General features: G+C 43.6%; 1 protein-coding gene across 1 annotated transcript; it reads left to right on the top strand.

The window, feature by feature from the left end:
* The first annotated feature begins 1348 nt into the window (after positions 1-1348).
* On the top strand, positions 1349-16613 carry LOC121870167 (serine/threonine-protein phosphatase 6 regulatory ankyrin repeat subunit C-like). The gene is made up of 7 exons (XM_042371931.1): positions 1349-2133; positions 3380-3685; positions 4254-4315; positions 4349-4535; positions 6140-6538; positions 6909-9401; positions 16230-16613. The coding sequence occupies exons 1-6, from the start codon at positions 1966-1968 to the stop codon at positions 8652-8654; spliced, it is 2868 nt and encodes a 955-aa protein (XP_042227865.1). The 5' UTR covers positions 1349-1965; the 3' UTR covers positions 8655-9401; positions 16230-16613.
* The last annotated feature ends 822 nt before the right edge of the window (positions 16614-17435 follow it).

Genomic DNA, 17435 nt, shown 5'->3' with positions numbered 1-17435 from the left:
GTGTAGGAGTGTGTTAACCCAGAGTGGTGTGGAGTGTGAGTGTAAGAGTGTGTTAAACAACCCAGAGTGATGTGGAGTGTGGGTGTAAGAGTGTGTTAAACAACCCAGAGTGATGTGGAGTGTGGGTGTAAGAGTGTGTTAAACAACCCAGAGTGGTGTGGAGTGTGAGTGTAAGAGTTTGTTAAGCAACCCAGAGTGATGTGGAGTGTTGGTGTAAGAGTGTGTTAAACAACCCAGAGTGATGTCGAGTGTGGGTGTAAGAGTGTGTTAAACAACCCAGAGTGATGTGGTGTGTGGGTGTAAGAGTGTGTTAAACAACCCAGAGTGATGTGGAGTGTGGGTGTAAGAGTGTGTTAAACATCCCAGAGTGGTGTGGAGTGTGAGTGTAAGAGTTTCTTAAGCAACCCAGAGTGATGTGGAGTGTGGGTGTAGGAGTGTGTTAAACAACCCAGAGTGGTGTGGAGTGTGAGTGAGGTGTGTTAAACAACCCAGAGTGGTGTGGTGTGAGTGTAAGAGTGTGTTAAACAACCCAGAGTGATGTGGAGTGTGTGTGTAGGTGTGTTAAACAACCCAGGTGGTGTGGAGTGTGAGTGTAGAGTGTGTTAAACAACCCAGAGTGATGATGTGGAGTGCGGGTGTAGGTGTGTTAAGCAACCCAGAGTGGTGTGGAGTGTGGGTGTAGAGTGTGTTAAACAACCCAGAGTGATGTGGAGTGTGTGTGTGAAGTGTGTTAAACAACCCAAGTGGTGTGGAGCAGGTGTAAGTGTGTTAAACAGCAGAGTGGTGTGGAGTGTGGGTGTAGGTGTGTTGGCAACCCCAGAGTGATGTGGAGTGTGAGTGTAAGAGTGTGTTAAACAACCCAAGGGTGTGGAGTGTGAGTGTAGAGTGTGTTAAACAACCCAAGTGATGGATTGCAGGTGTAAGAGTGTGTTAAGCAACTTGAGAGTGGTGTAGATGTGAGTGTAGGTGTGTTAAGCAGCAAGTGATGTGGAGTGTGGGTGTAAGAGTGTATTCAACAACCCAGAGTTATGTGGAGTGTGTGTACAGGTGTGTTAAACAGCAGAGTGATGTGGAATGTGGGTGTAAGAGTGTGTTAAACAACAGAGTGGTGTGGAGTGTGGGTGTAGAGTGTGTTAACCCAGAGTGGTGTGGAGTGTGGTGTAGAGGTGTGTTAAGCAACCCAGAGTGATGTGGAGTGTGGGTGTAAGAGTGTGTTAAACAACCCAGAGTGATGTGGAGTGTGGGTGTAAGAGTGTGTTAAACAACCCAGAGTGGTGTGGAGTGTGAGTGTAAGAGTGTGTTAAACAACCCAGAGTGGTGTGGAGTGTGGGTGTAAGAGTGTGTTAAGCAACCCAGAGTGGTGTGGAGTGTGGGTGTAAGAGTGTGTTAAAGAACCCAGAGTGGTGTGGAGTGTGGGTGAGGTCAGCGACTGATGATCTGTGGAAGACGAAACTTTGTGGGATCATCCTGGTGACTTACCTGTACTTCTATAGTGATCCCGCCCGTGTGTGTGTGTGTGTGTGTGTGTGTGTGTGTGTGTACATGGGCGCCAATATGTGCGGTTGTTTGCTTTTGTTTTTGGTGTTGGGAAGAGAGAACATCAGAGGTGTAAATAAACTTCTTAATAAATGTTTAAATGAAGCCGAGTAAATATTCTAACAATATTAGTCAGGTCTTATGTCAACATTTATTATATCAGTCTAACACCAGCTGGGTTGTGGTACAGGATACACCGCCCTACATGAGGCAGCACAGGAGGGTCACCGGTGTTGTGTGAGGACACTCCTTAGTGCCGGAGCTGACCCTAACGCCCGGGATCATACAGGTCTCACAACCCTGCACCTTGCTGCCCTCACTAACCACTCAGGTGTTGTGAAAGACTTAGTGACTGATGACCGCTGTGACCTCCACGCAGTAAATAAATATAACGACACAGCACTACACTTCGCAGCACTAGGCGGAGGTATGGAGGCAGCTCAGTGTCTGTTGGAGGTCGGCCTCAACCTTAATGCCAAGAACTCATTGGGGCTGACACCTATAGACAAGGCAAGGCTGGAGGGTCATCACCTTCTTGCGTGGTGGCTGAGGAAGCAGCCACACGCCGTTGAGGAGACACCCAGGAGACAGATAGAGGTAAGTGCTGTCGTGGAAGTACTGTATCAGCACCCGTCTGTCAGCAGCGCTCTCTTAGTTATTATTGGTAGTGTGAGTTACGTCCACAGTGTTCTTACTTCCGTCAGTGATATTATTGTTGCAGTAGTGTAACGTGAAATATCTACTCCGACTATCATATCTGGACCTCCTACTGTGATATTTGTACCCCCTACTGTGATGTTTGTACCTCCTACTGTGATATTTGTACCCCCTACTTGATGTTTGTACCTCCTACTGTGATATATTTGTACCTCATATGTCATATTTGTACCTCCTACTGTGATATATGCCTCTACTGTCATGTTTGTACTCCTACCATACGATATTTGTACCTCATACTGATATTTTGTACCTCCTAATGTGATATTTGTACCTCTTACTGTGATATATGTACCCTACTGTGATATTTGTACCTCCTACTGTGATATTTGTACCTTATACTGTCATGTTTGTACCTCCTACCTACTTGATATTTGTACCTCCTACTGTGATATTTGTACCTCCTACTGTGATATTTGTACCCCCTACTGTGATATTTGTACCTCCTACTGCGATATTTGTACCTCATACTGTGATATTTGTACCTCCTACTGTGATATTTGTACCTCCTACTGTGATATTTGTACCTCCAACTGTTACATTTACACCACCTTCAAAACTGTAACTTACTGTACCTGCTATAGTTAAAACTGTAACTTCTGAGTTGTAGTATATGTTATATTAATGTGAAAATGTACCCTGTGTGTGTGTGTGTGTGTGTGTGTGTGTGTGTGTGTGTGTGTGTGTATGTATGTATGTATGTATATTTATTTTCATGTACATCTATATAAGGCAGGAAGGTTAATATAATAATAAAAATAATGATAATAAATAATAATAATAATAATAATAATATAATAATAATATTAATAATAATATTAATAATAATAATAATAATAATAATAATAATAATAATAATAATAATAATAATAATAACTAAGTAATTAGTTAACACCAGGTCACTAATAGTGTGCAGGAACAGTGTTGTTCAGTGATCCACAGCACAACTTAGTGTGATGAGCCATATTTAACTCAGCCTCACACTCATCTTCCTTCCTTGTTTAAACTTATCAATATTTTATTATAGTTTCTTACGTCACTAAGGTCACGTGATGTAAATGTGTTTATTGTTTATAGCGTTAAGAGAAAATATGTTGACTGTTGATGTTGTTGATGTTGTTCACAGAGACGATGCCGGTGGGAGTGTGAAGGATGGTATGAGAAGATGTTACGGTGCATGAGGGAGGAAGACCTTGGCAGTATTAGAGGATGTATCCCCCTCGTGGTGGACGGTCACCTGCAGGACGACGCTGGCATGACTCTACTGCACCACGCTGCCCAGCTCGGCCTGACCCGTGTGGTGAGTGTCCTCCTGGAGAGCTGTGAGGTATACCCACACGCCGTGACCTGGGCTGGTGACACTCCTAGTGACCTGGCACAACGGGAGGGTCATCACCAGGTACTCGACATTCTTCACCGTCACCAGCCACAGGTAATAACAGTTCAGTTGTGATGTTCGGTGTAGAAAATGTTGGTGATAAAATAAGTGATAAAAGTAGATGATATAAATGTAAGATAAATTATTGGAAGAGAAGATGTGAGACATAAGAGACAATAAGAAGAGAATAAGAGCAATTGACAAGGGTCATCCCGCTGCCTTCTGGCAAACTTTGTGACATTAGGTGAGTAAAGTATATTGGTTTATTACAGGTGTGTCTTAGGAACACCTGTACAGCACCTGTACAGCGTTGTCCTTACTGTGTTAGGAACACCTTACCTGTACAGTACACTGTACCTAGCAGTCCATGTGCCCTAGAAACACTTGCACAGCATCTGTTCAGCAGTTCAAAGCAATGTCCTTCCTGAAGTGTTGTGTTATAGGAACAGCTGTACAGCATCTACAACACCTGTACAACACCTATGTAACACCTCTTGAGCACCTGTACAGTAGTGTCCTTACTGGAGTGCTGGGTCTTAGGAACAGCTGTACAGCAGTGCCTCCCTGGAGTGTAGGAACAGCAGTACACCAAGACCATTATAATAGCAGTATTGTTTTCCAGGTTCAGATGTCACCACAGCAGCTGTACGAGCAGCTGCTGAGTGTCATCAGCCAGGTGATGACGTCAGGTGGGCTCATGTAATCTCCTGTGTTCAGGGGCGCCCTGGAGCCTGTGGGCGACTGGTCCGTGCACCCCCTGGCCACCACCAGTAACCGGACCAGGATCGTCAGCCTCCTGGTGGCAGCTGGGGCGCTCTCCATCACCACCCACGGCCTTAACCTGCTGACGGTGGCCTGGTGCTCTCCTGACGTTACTCCTCGTGTTCAGGTCACCATCACAGGGGTGAGTCAACACCATACACCTGTTGGTCACTATAGGGGAGACCTAACTCTCGTGTTCAGGTCACCATCACAGTGGTGAGTCAACACCATACTCCTGTTGGTCACTATAAGGGAGACCTAACTCTTGTGTTCAGGTCACCATCCCAAGGGTGTGTCAGCACAATACACCTCTTGGTCACTATAAGGGAGACATAACTCTTGTGTTCAGGTCACCATTACAGGGGTGAGTCAGCACCATACACCTCTTGGTCACTATAAGGGAGACATAACTCTTGTGTTCAGGTCACCATCACAGGGGTGAGTCAGCACCATACACCTCTTGGTCACTATAAGGGAGACATAACTCTTGTGTTCAGGTCACCATCACAGGGGTGAATCAGCTTAACAATATAATCATAATTATTAATAACAAACACACTAATTCTTCACATTTTAAGGAGGATAACTAACACCTGTCATATATTATTGCACAATTACCTGGTACAATATACAGGTACCTGCAGGTGATGATATATTAGTCAGGTCACACCTGGTCACCTTATCTCCATCTATCATTACCAGGTGTGTCTGGCTCATGAATATTAACATACGCAGGTAAGAACACACAACAGACACACAGGTTGTGCTCGTTAAGAACTGTGTGTAGAGGCAGGCAGGTATGTTCCTCAGTGGACAGTGACGTCACTCACTGACGATAACAGGACGACTGTATTTATATATCAACACCAACATACAATTATCCTTAAGGTAATTCTCGCCCTATAATTATTACCCTAAAGTATATGTTAATGAGAGACAGGTGTGTGTCGTCCAGGTGTTCATGACAGACAGGTGTATGTCGTCCAGGTGTTAATAAGAGACAGGTGTATGTCGTCCAGGTGTTAATAAGAGACAGGTGTATGTCGTCCAGGTGTTAATAAGAGACAGGTGTATGTCGTCCAGGTGTTACTAAGAGACAGGTGTATGTCGTCCAGGTGTTAATAAGAGACAGGTGTATGTCGTCCAGGTGTTAATAAGAGACAGGTGTATGTCGTCCAGGTGTTAATATGAGACAGGTGTATGTCGTCCAGGTGTTAATAAGAGACAGGTGTATGTCGTCCAGGTGTTAATAAGAGACAGGTATATGTCGTCCAGGTAGTAGTGACAGGTGTTGCCCTTACTCCTTTATGTACAGTATATCCATCGTGTATTACCTGGTGTGTAATGTTCAGTGTGAGAACACCTAATACCTGCTGCTGACTTTTGTTCATTAATATATGTTTTAAGGTTATAAACATTTATATATGTTATAGTGTTCCTTTATAACAACAATATAACGAATGTTTACAATTAACAGGAATTATCTCCCCCTCTCCACTGTATAATCCGTAGAAGACTTTTACCGCAAGTCCTGTTATTATCTTCACAACACACACACACACACACACACACACACACACACACACCCACACACACACACACACACACTCACACACACACACACACACACACACACACGCACACACACACACACACACTCACACACACACACACACACACTTTATTAACATCATTATTATCATTATTATAATACTGTATATTCATGATAGTTTAATACACTTCCAGGTGTTCCTTCGTGTGCTACAGAGAGAAAGAACAATCTTACGTAGCCTGCCACACCTTAGGACAGGTGTTGATCACCTCATAAAGAGTATGGAAGGTGACACACCCTGGCGAGCCAGCTGGCCCCGTGTTGAGTCAGTGGTCGACCTGACTCACCTTATGGTCCAGGCCGCCCGTGTCAACTGTACCTTGACATGCAGCTTCCTCTACCAAGCTGGTGCTCAGTCCTCCCTATGTAGCCAGTCTAAGGTGACTCCTGTGCACGCTGCTCTGGACGCTGAGCACTGGAACCTGGCGGGTCAGATGATCAAGTACATGGGAGGCTGCCTGTATGTGCCTGACTCCAGAGGTCGACTGCCCACACACTTGATGCCTCCAGACCGCCACTGCCAGCTAAACGAGGTCAGTGTTTAACACGAGTTACGAGTAAAATGTTCTTGACCGGAGTTGCCATTCTTCATTATTTATATTTCTTCAGAAAAAAAGCTAAAGAAAACATTCAGTAGAAAGTTCCCCGACCACACCCTCTAAGACCATCTCGGTCGACCAAGGAACGGACAGAAATAAAACTAAATAAATTTAACCCCCCAAATTATCCCCGACAAATTTCCCTCAACTAAAAACATTACTCCTCGTCAAGGTGTGAAGAAAAATATTAACATTGTCAAAGTTGGATTATTGAGAAGCCGTGATTTAGGGACGAAAAATTTATTAAACGTATTTGACCTAATTTCTTATCATTCCTAAAATTATACAAATAATTTGTTGACAGAAAATATACGAGGCGGAGAGGAAGCAGCTGGAGGACATAAAGGAGAAGAAGAAAGACACTATCGAGGAACAACGGCTGCAGGAGGTTCTTAACGTCCAGCAACTTCTCTTCGCCACCAACTTGGCCAGGGGTCGAGTGAGGCAGAATAGAGCCAGAAGATCTCACGTGTCGTCCATAGGAGCCGACGCCCTCCTGGTGGCCTCACAAGGTGGGCTGCAGCAGCTGATCTACCTCCTGGTGAAGAAGGGAGGTGTTCCAGTGGATACAGTGCTGGATGCTACTAACGACACCACCGCCCTCCACCAGGCTGCCTCTCATGGCAAGTCTGAGTGTGTCATTCTCCTCCTGAGTCTTGGCGCTCAGCCTTTACTACCTGACCGATATGGCCAAACACCACTACACTTTGCAGCAATGTTCGGTCATGATCAAACTTATCAGGTTTTAGAAGGATTTATGAGGCAGCAAGAACCTTCATGTAGGGCTGGAACTACCCCAAGAGAGGTCAGTAGACATTTCTACTCGTACCTGAAAATGTACCACAAATTTTCAGGTAAAACAAGACAAGGTAGTGATGTACAAATATGGAATAACCCAACGGATGCAACAACTGACGTTCTCAGTCGTATTGACTTGAACAATATGATAGAAGAAACAGAGAAAATTAATGTTGATTATTCTAAAGGTGAGGCACAAGAGGTAAGAGACGTGGTGATGAAGGAACTGCAGAAGATCACAGAAAATGTTTCATCTAAGGACAGAACTTATCGAGGCACTCTGGAACTGCTCGGGAGCACCGCAGATGGCACAAGACTCTATTGTCCCGATGAATATGACTTCAACATTCTTCTGGATGATTGTTCAGGAGTGAATGTTTTAGTTAGTGAACAAAACAAACAAGAAGCCTCACTCAGTGGACATAAGTTGAGAGTTGAAGTCAAAACAATGAAAACTGGTCTCCAGGCACATGCGCTGACCAAGAATCTTTACAGTGCAGTCAGGCAGTGTCTCAGTACCTACACCCTGAGAGATAAGAAGGTGAGCATCGTGCCACCTGGCCTGACAAGGACGCAGGTGGGCGTGGCACTGTCACTGGCTTGGCAGGGAAGTCAGTATCCCCTATTGCTGATTGGTATTGACTTAGTGCCAATAGTAGTTATACCTTGGCCCGAGGAGATACCGAGACCTCTTCTCACACCTGTCAACTCACAAATGATGCACCTCAGCAACACCACAGACAATTTATGGAGGTGCAGCTTCGCTGCCTCCGAGGTGAAGATGCTGAAGCAGTTGGATCACCAGGAACGGCAAGTGTTTCTCACTGGCAAAGCTCTACTCTCCTGCATGAAGGCTGAGCCCTGGATGCCCAAAGACTTGAAGAAGCAGTTTAGTTGGTGGGACATCCGCTATTGGAAGATCCCGACACCTGAAGGATTCTGCTTCAAAAATTCCTTCTTGAGACAACTGGAAAAGAAACGAGTGGAGGGAGTCGAGTGGCAAGAAGAGGACGTAATGCAACATGTAATATCTGTGTTCAGAGGAATGTGTGAGGAGATGGTTGATCCACAAACTAGTGATGAGCGTCTTGTGCCAGCTAAAGTTCATGCTTACTTCGGTGGAGATTGTGAGAGGCCGAAGGTGGGTCATGGAGCTCCAGAAATTATCGAATATATCAAGAAACATCTGAAGAAAGTTGAGAAGCCCCAAGTGGGATACATGGGACTGAGGCGGGGCTGTGTGAACCAGTGAATCATCATTAGTGGCGACCTGGCTGACACTAATGTTTAAATTCCAAGATCACACTTTATAACAGTAGTCATCAACACTACAGTTAATGTGAAACTTTTCTCCTACCCACATGTGTATATATAACATATTGTTGGTAGACAAGATAATGTAATTATTGTACAACTATGGGTGTTTGGCTCCTAGATATAAACTTTTACTTTATCTCAAACGTATGTGGTTTAAGCAAGCGTCATTATTACTTCAAGTCAGTGTTGTATATTTTATGTCGTGTAGATTGGTTGTGAAGATTAATCAAATAATAAATAACAGTCTTTACATGTCTAGGAAATGATACACGGAAGTTCTTGCTTTTCATTTTCTTGCTATAATATAAATTTCTTGTGTTTGCGAGAGTTCGGGAATATCAATGACTAACTCACTTTAACCACTAGGAAACATTATTTAATACACCATCACCACACTCCCTAACTCACTCTAACTTCCAGTAAACATTATGTGGTGCAACATCACCACACTCACTAACACACTATAATTTCCAGTAAACATTATGTGGTACAACCTCCCCACTGTGCCTTCCTTCTGGGGCCCACTGCTGCTCCAAGATACCCTTCTGGTCTAGCCTGTGCCCATTAGGAACCCAGTTACCGTGTGTTGCCTCGAGGAGGCACAGCAAGAGTCTTGATGGTGAAGAGGCTGTGTACTGGCAGGGGAAGACTTATACACATTGCTTCCTTGTTCGCCACGAAGGTTAGCCAGCGGCAGTAACTGAAAGCGAGAGGAAGCAAGCAGTGCTTGCACCTTAACACCAACATAATGCTGCCACCCTGTTTGTGTGTGTGCACACACACAAACACACACAAAACACACACGTGCACATATAAAACGTCTCTCTACTGTACACATGTACACACACCGTCTTACTACTGTACACATGTACACACACCGTCTTACTACTGTAATACATGTACACACACCGTCTTACTACTGTACACATGTACACACACCGTCTTACTACTGTACACATGTACACACACCGTCTTACTACTGTACACATGTACACACACCGTCTTACTACTGTACACATGTACACACACCGTCTTACTACTGTACACATGTACACACACCGTCTTACTACTGTACACATGTACACACACCGTCTTACTACTGTACACATGTACACACACCGTCTTACTACTGTACACATGTACACACACCACACACCGTCTTACTACTGTACACATGTACACACACCGTCTTACTACTGTTCACATGTACACACTCCGTCTTACTACTGTACACATGTACACACACCGTCTTACTACTGTACACATGTACACACTCCGTCTTACTACTGTACACATGTACACACACCGTCTTACTACTGTACTCATGTACAAACACCGTCTTACTGCTGTACACATGTACACACACCGTCTTACTACTGTACACATGTACACACACCGTCTTACTACTGTACACATGTACACACACCGTCTTACTACTGTACACATGTACACACACCGTCTTACTACTGTACACATGTACACACACCGTCTTACTACTGTTCACATGTACACACACCGTCCTACTACTGTACACATGTACACACACACCGTCTTACTACTGTACACATGTACACACACCGTCTTACTACTGTACACATGTACACACACCGTCTTACTACTGTACTCATGTACAAACACCGTCTTACTGCTGTACACATGTACACACACCGTCTTACTACTGTACACATGTACACACACCGTCTTACTACTGTACACATGTACACACACCGTCTTACTACTGTACACATGTACACACACCGTCTTACTACTGTACACATGTACACACCGTTTTACTATTATTGCACACATGTACACACACCGTCTTCCATGTACACACACCGTCTTACTACTGTACACATGTACACACACACACCGTCTTACTACTGTACACATGTACACACACCGTCTTACTACCCAGTACACATGTACACACATCGTCTTACTACTGTACACATGTACACACACGTCTTACTACTGTACACATGTACACACACCGTCTTACTACTGTACACATGTACACACACACGTCTTACTACAGTACACATGTACACACACCGTCTTACTACAGTACATACACACACTGGGCTCTTACTACTGTACACATGTACACACACGTCTTACTACGTACACATGTACACACACCGTCTTACTACTGCACATGTTACACACCGTCTTACTACTGCACACATGTGCAATCTTACTACAGTACACATGTACACACACCGTCTTCACTACTGTACACATGTACACACACAAATCTTACTACTGTACACATGTACACACACCGTTTTACTATTGTACATGTACACACACCAAATCTTACTACTGTACATGTACACACAAATCTTACTACTGTACACATGTACACACACAAATCTTTTCCTATACATGTACACACACCGTCTTACTACAGTACACATGTACACACATCGTCTTACTACTGTACACATGTACACATCTACTACCATTACACATGTACACACGTCTTACTACTGTACATATACCGTCTTACTACATTTTGTCTTTTACACATCGTCTTACTACTGTGCATGTACACACACGTCTTACTACAGTACACATGTACACACATCGTCTTACTACTGTACACATGTACCCACCTGCGATCTTACTACGAGTACACATGTACACACATCGTCTTACTACTGTACACATGTACACACACCGTCTTACTACAGTACACATGTACACACATCGTCTTACTACTGTACACATGTACACACGTCTTACTACAGTACATGTACACACACCGTCTTACTACTGTACACATGTACACCGTCTTACTACTGCACACATGTACCGTCTTACTACTGTACATGTACACACGTCTTACTACAGTACACATGTACACACACCGTCTTACTGCACACATGTACACACCGTCTTTTATTTTATGTACACACCGTCTTACTACTGTACACATGTACACACAGTACACGTATACACACATCGTCTTACTACGTACACCATGTACACACGTCTACTACAGTACATGTACACACATCGTCTTACTACTGTGCACATGTACACACACGTCTTACTACAGTACACATGTACACACATCGTCTTACTACTGTACACATGTACACACATCGTCTTACTACAGTACGCATGTACATAGTCTTACTACTGTACACATGTACACACGTCTTGCTACAGTACACATGTACACACATCGTCTTACTACTGTACACATGTACACCACGTATCTTACTACCATTTTACACATGTACACACATCGTCTTACTACTGTACACATGTACACACACGTCTTCTGTACATGTACACACACCGTCTTACTACTGCACACGTATTACACACACCGTCTTACTGCTGTACACATGTACACACACCGTCTTACTACTGTACACATGTACACACCGTCTTACTGCTGTACACATGTACACACACCGTCTTACTACTGTACTCATGTACACACACCGTCTTACTACTGTAAACATGTACACACACCGTCTTTCTACTGTACACATGTACACACACCGTCCTACTGCTGTACACATGTACACACACCGTCTTACTACTGTACTCATGTACACACACCGTCTTACTACTGTACACATGTACACACACCGTCTTTCTACTGTACACATGTACACACACCGTCCTACTGCTGTTCACATGTACACACACCGTCTTACTACTGTACTCATGTACACACACCGTCTTACTACTGTACACATGTACACACACCGTCTTTCTACTGTACACATGTACACACACCGTCCTACTGCTGTACACATGTACACACACCGTCTTACTACTGTACACATGTACACACACCGTCTTACTATTGTACACATGTACACACACCATCTTACTACTGTACACATGTACACACACTGTCTTACTACTGTACACATGTACACACACCATCTTACTACTGTACAAACGTACACACACCATCTTACTACTGTACACATGTACACACACCATCTTACTACTGTACACATGTACACACACCGTCTTACTACTGTACACATGTACACACACTGTCTTACTACTGTACAAACGTACACACACCATCTTACTACTGTACAAACGTACACACACCATCTTACTACTGTACACATGTACACACACCGTCTTACTACTGTACCCTTGTACACACACCATCTTACTACTGTACACATGTACACACACCATCTTACTACTGTACACATGTACACACACCATCTTACTACTGTACACATGTACACACACCATCTTACTTCTGTACAAACGTACACACTCCGTCTTACTACTGTACACATGTACACACATTGTCTTACTACTGTACACATGTACACACACCATCTTACTACTGTACAAACGTACATACACCGTCTTATTACTGTACACATATACACACACCGTCTTACTACTCTACTCATGTACACACAGCGTATTACTACTGTACACCTGTACACACACCGTGTTACGACTGTACACATGTACACACACCGTCTTACTACTGTACACATGTACACACACCGTCCTACTGCTGTACACATGTACACACACCGTCCTACTGCTGTACACATGTACACACACCTTCTTACTACTGTACACAAGTTCACACATCGTCTTACTACTGTACACATGTACACACACCGTCTTACTACTGTACACATGTACACACACCGTCTTACTACTGTACACATGTACACACACCGTCCTACTGCTGTACACATGTACACACACCAAGTCTTACTACTGTACACATGTACACACAAAGTCTTCCTACTGTACACATGTACACACACCGTCTTTCTACTGTACACATGTACACACACCGTCTTTCTACTGTACACATGTACACACACACCGTCTTACTTCTGTACACATGTACACACACCGTCTTACTACTGTACACATGTACACACACCGTCTTACTACTGTACCCATGTACACACAAAGTCTTACTACAGTACACATGTAGACACACCGTCTTACACACTGTCACACATGTACACACACGTCTTACTACTGTACACATGTACACACCCGTCTTACCACGTGTACACATGTACACACACTGCACACACCACATTAACACTGTCTTACTACTGTACACATGTACACACACCGTCTACTGCTGTACTCATGTACACACACCGTCTTACTACTGTACACATGTACACACACCGTCTTACTACTGTACACATGTACACACACCGTCTTACTACTGTACACATGTACACACACCGTCTTACTACTGTACACATGTACATACACCGTACTCATGTACACCTTTAATCCACTATATTTTTCTATAAATATTTGCCACATAATATATTCATGACATTTAATTAAAACTTTGTACATTAAACCACAGGTAAATAGTTTGTTCACCGCAGTTTTATATTCGTGCTTCATAAAATGTGGCAGTAGTGATGGTTCTGGTGCAGGTGATTCATGCTATATGTATAAATTACTTATATATACGTTTAAAGATAAAACCTTTCTGGAATTGTGTATTAAAACATGAATGGAATGCTCTGCCTTCTTTTGTGTTTCCACACTCATCTTCGCGGTGTAGATTAATATAACCTTTTCCTTTTATATTTTTCTTTTCTTTTTTTTTCTTTTTTTTTCTCCCCCTAGAAGGCGATGACCTGTGCCTGGATGTGCTAATCCCCGTTTAAAAAAAATGTTTCTTACAAGAATGTGTGTCAGGTGTCACCTCCTCCACGCACTGTGTCTGCCTCTCACAACACTACACTATGTGTCAGGTGTCACCTCCTCCACACAATGTGTCTGTCTCTCACAACACTACACTATGTGTTAGGTGTCACCTCCTCCACACTATGTGTCTGTCTCTCACAATACTACAGTATGTGTCAGGTGTCACCTCCTCCACACTATGTGTCTGTCTCTCACAATACTACAGTATGTGTCAGGTGTCACCTCCTCCACACTATGTGTCTGTCTCTCACAACACTACACTATGTGTCAGATGTCACCTCCTCCACACTGTGTGTCTGTCTCTCACAACACTACACTATGTGTCAGGTGTCACCTCCTCCACACTGTGTGTCTGTCTCTCACAACACTACACTATGTGTCAGATGTCACCTCCTCCACACTGTGTGTCTGCTCCTCACAACACAAGAATATGTGTCAGGTGTCACCTCCTCCACACTATGTGTCTGTCTCTCACATCACTACAATATGTGTCAGGTGTCACCTCCTCCACACTATGTGTCTGTCTCTCACAACACTAGACTATGTGTCAGGTGTCACCTCCTCCACACTATGTGTCAGGTGTCACCTCCTCCACACTGTGTGTCTGTCTTTCACAACACTAGACTATGTGTCAGGTTTCACCTCCTCCACACTATGTGTCTGTCTCTCACAACACTAGACTGTGTCTGTTCCTCACCCCTCCACACTATGTGTCAGGTGTCACCTCCTCCACACTGTGTGTCTCACAACACAACACACTCTACGTCACTTCACACTACACGTTTAACAAGAGTGTTTGTTAATGTTTATCTTGCACTCTACAAGAACTGTGAGTAAACTGTAATTATCTGAGAGCTCATCCAGGTGTGTGAAGACTCAGGTACAGGAGTAATGGAAGTAAAGCAATACCTGTATATATTATTCAGCAGAAGAGAATGTAATCATATGCATTTGTTCTCCCTTCCTTGTGTCTTATAACCAGACCATAAAGTGGCTCGCCTCTCCTCAACTGCCTCCCTCACTTTACCTGGCAATATACGCTCACCTTAATGATCCTTCACAACCTTAGCACCGGGATAGTCACCTCAGCTGCCTCCATCACCACCGTCTTACACGTATCAACTATTATTATTAATGTCTCTCCTCCTATGGTTCCCTTCACTAATATATTTACATTCCGTTCATAATTTATCCTTTTTTAGGTGTTTGGGATGAGTGTGAGTGTGTGTGTGTGTGTGTGTGTGTGTGTGTGTGTGTGTGTATGATGATTAAAAACATTAAGCAAATAAAGGCTCGTTTATTGTGTTCTATTATCAGTCAATCAATAAATTAATTAATAACAAACTTTATTCCTGGTAATAAGTTGTTGTCCTATGATTTCCTGGAGCTGTTGGGAGATGAACTATATTTTTCTGGTTTAGTTTAAAGTTGGTAGTAAATTGATGAGGTTGTTTTAACTCTCACCCCCCAAAAAACAACTGAACATCTGTGAACTGGACGAGGAAACTTGGACAAGATGTGTCTATGAGTTAGTCGTCTCTAAAACACCAGTGAATTGTTTGAGACAGACGATCTTATGGAGGCGAAGCGGAGGTAAAGTCTTATTTATACGAGTTTTACTGAACAAAGTTGGAAGTTCATATATACAGAGAGAGAGAGAGAGAGAGAGAGAGAGAGAGAGAGAGAGAGAGAGAGAGAGAGAGAGAGAGAGAGAGAGAGGTAAAGCCAGCATAAATTCGAGGAAATTACATAAAGGACAAAGTAAATAACAGAATAAAGAGAGTGTAATAAACAAATTTTTTTATAGTTTGTGTTGAGGCTGATTGAGGGAGGCCATCTAGGCGGTGTAGTGACGACCGTCCAACACCTGCCTACAGCTGGTCTCCTCCCCCGGTGATGCTCCTACAGCTGGTCTCCTCTGACGGTGGTGCTCCTACAGCTGGTCTCCTCCCACTGTGGTGCTCCTACAGCTGGTCTCCTCCCCCGGTGGTGCTCTTACATCTGGTCTCCTCCCACGGTGGTGCTCCTACAGCTGGTCTCCTCCCACGGTGGTGCTCCTACAGCTGGTCTCCTCCCACGGTGGTGCTCTTACATCTGGTCTCCTCCCACGGTGGTGCTCCTACAGCTGGTCTCCTCTCACGGTGGTGCTCCTACAGCTGGTCTCCTCCCACGGTGATGCTCTTACAGCTGGTCTCCCTCCCCCTACAGCTGGTGGTGGTGCTCCTGGTCTCCTCTGACAGCTGGTCTCCTCTCCACGGTCTCCTCCCACGGTGCTCCTACAGCTGGTCTCCTCCCACGGTGGTGCTCCTACAGCTGGTCTCCTCCCACGGTGGTGCTCCTACAGCTGGTCTCCTCCCACGGTGGTGCTCCTACAGCTGGTCTCCTCCCACGGTGGTGCTCCTACAGCTGGTCTTCTCCCATAGTGAAGCCGATTATACGTTCAAGACATAAATTATACGCGCAAGAAGTTCAGCCGAAGACAATTCTCTTATTCAGTTTCTTTTTTTTTTCTTTTTTTTTGGTATTTGCTAATGATTGTCACATAATATATTCACTAGATCTCATTAAAACTTTGAACATTAAGTAAAAGGTAAAGAGTTAGTTCAGGGCTGTAGTTGTGGGCTGGTGTCTCATAAGCTTTGGTTGATACGATGACTCTAGCGGAAGTCAGTTTAATACACCTTAAGGTAAGTTTTAATTGGAGTCTCAACTATAATAAGTTTTTTTAGTGTAGTTTTTAGTTTTTTTTAATTTAATTGGATAAGTAAATGTAAAACCTCCCAGATAAGATTGATACAATGTGGAAGATTAATTATATTATCTGGATATAATTAGTAATAATCTAAAGGCTATTCACACTGATTCACGTTAATGGGTATCTAAATGTAATTGTACCTAAAGCTAAATAAATCTAGCTTCCTGGTATTTGATTTCGTCTCTTTGTTAAAATGAATATCGAACAGACTTACATGGAATCTCTCGTCTCTATATCCAAAGCAAAGAAGTATTTCCC

This window comes from Homarus americanus, unplaced genomic scaffold (genome assembly GCF_018991925.1).
Source record: "Homarus americanus isolate GMGI-L3 unplaced genomic scaffold, GMGI_Hamer_2.0 scaffold32583, whole genome shotgun sequence".
NCBI lineage: Eukaryota > Metazoa > Arthropoda > Malacostraca > Decapoda > Nephropidae > Homarus > Homarus americanus.
This window is presented reverse-complemented; position numbering and strand designations above follow the sequence as displayed.

Excerpts from the sequence above, each read along its gene's own strand:
- LOC121870167 (XM_042371931.1), top strand. The coding sequence starts at position 1,966 with ATGGAGGCAGCTCAGTGTCTGTTGGAGGTCGGCCTCAACCTTAATGCC. Across the intron at positions 4,536-6,139 it reads TTCAGGTCACCATCACAGGG|GTGTTCCTTCGTGTGCTACA; the intron begins GTGAGTCAACAC and ends ATACACTTCCAG. Across the intron at positions 6,539-6,908 it reads GCCACTGCCAGCTAAACGAG|AAAATATACGAGGCGGAGAG; the intron begins GTCAGTGTTTAA and ends ATTTGTTGACAG.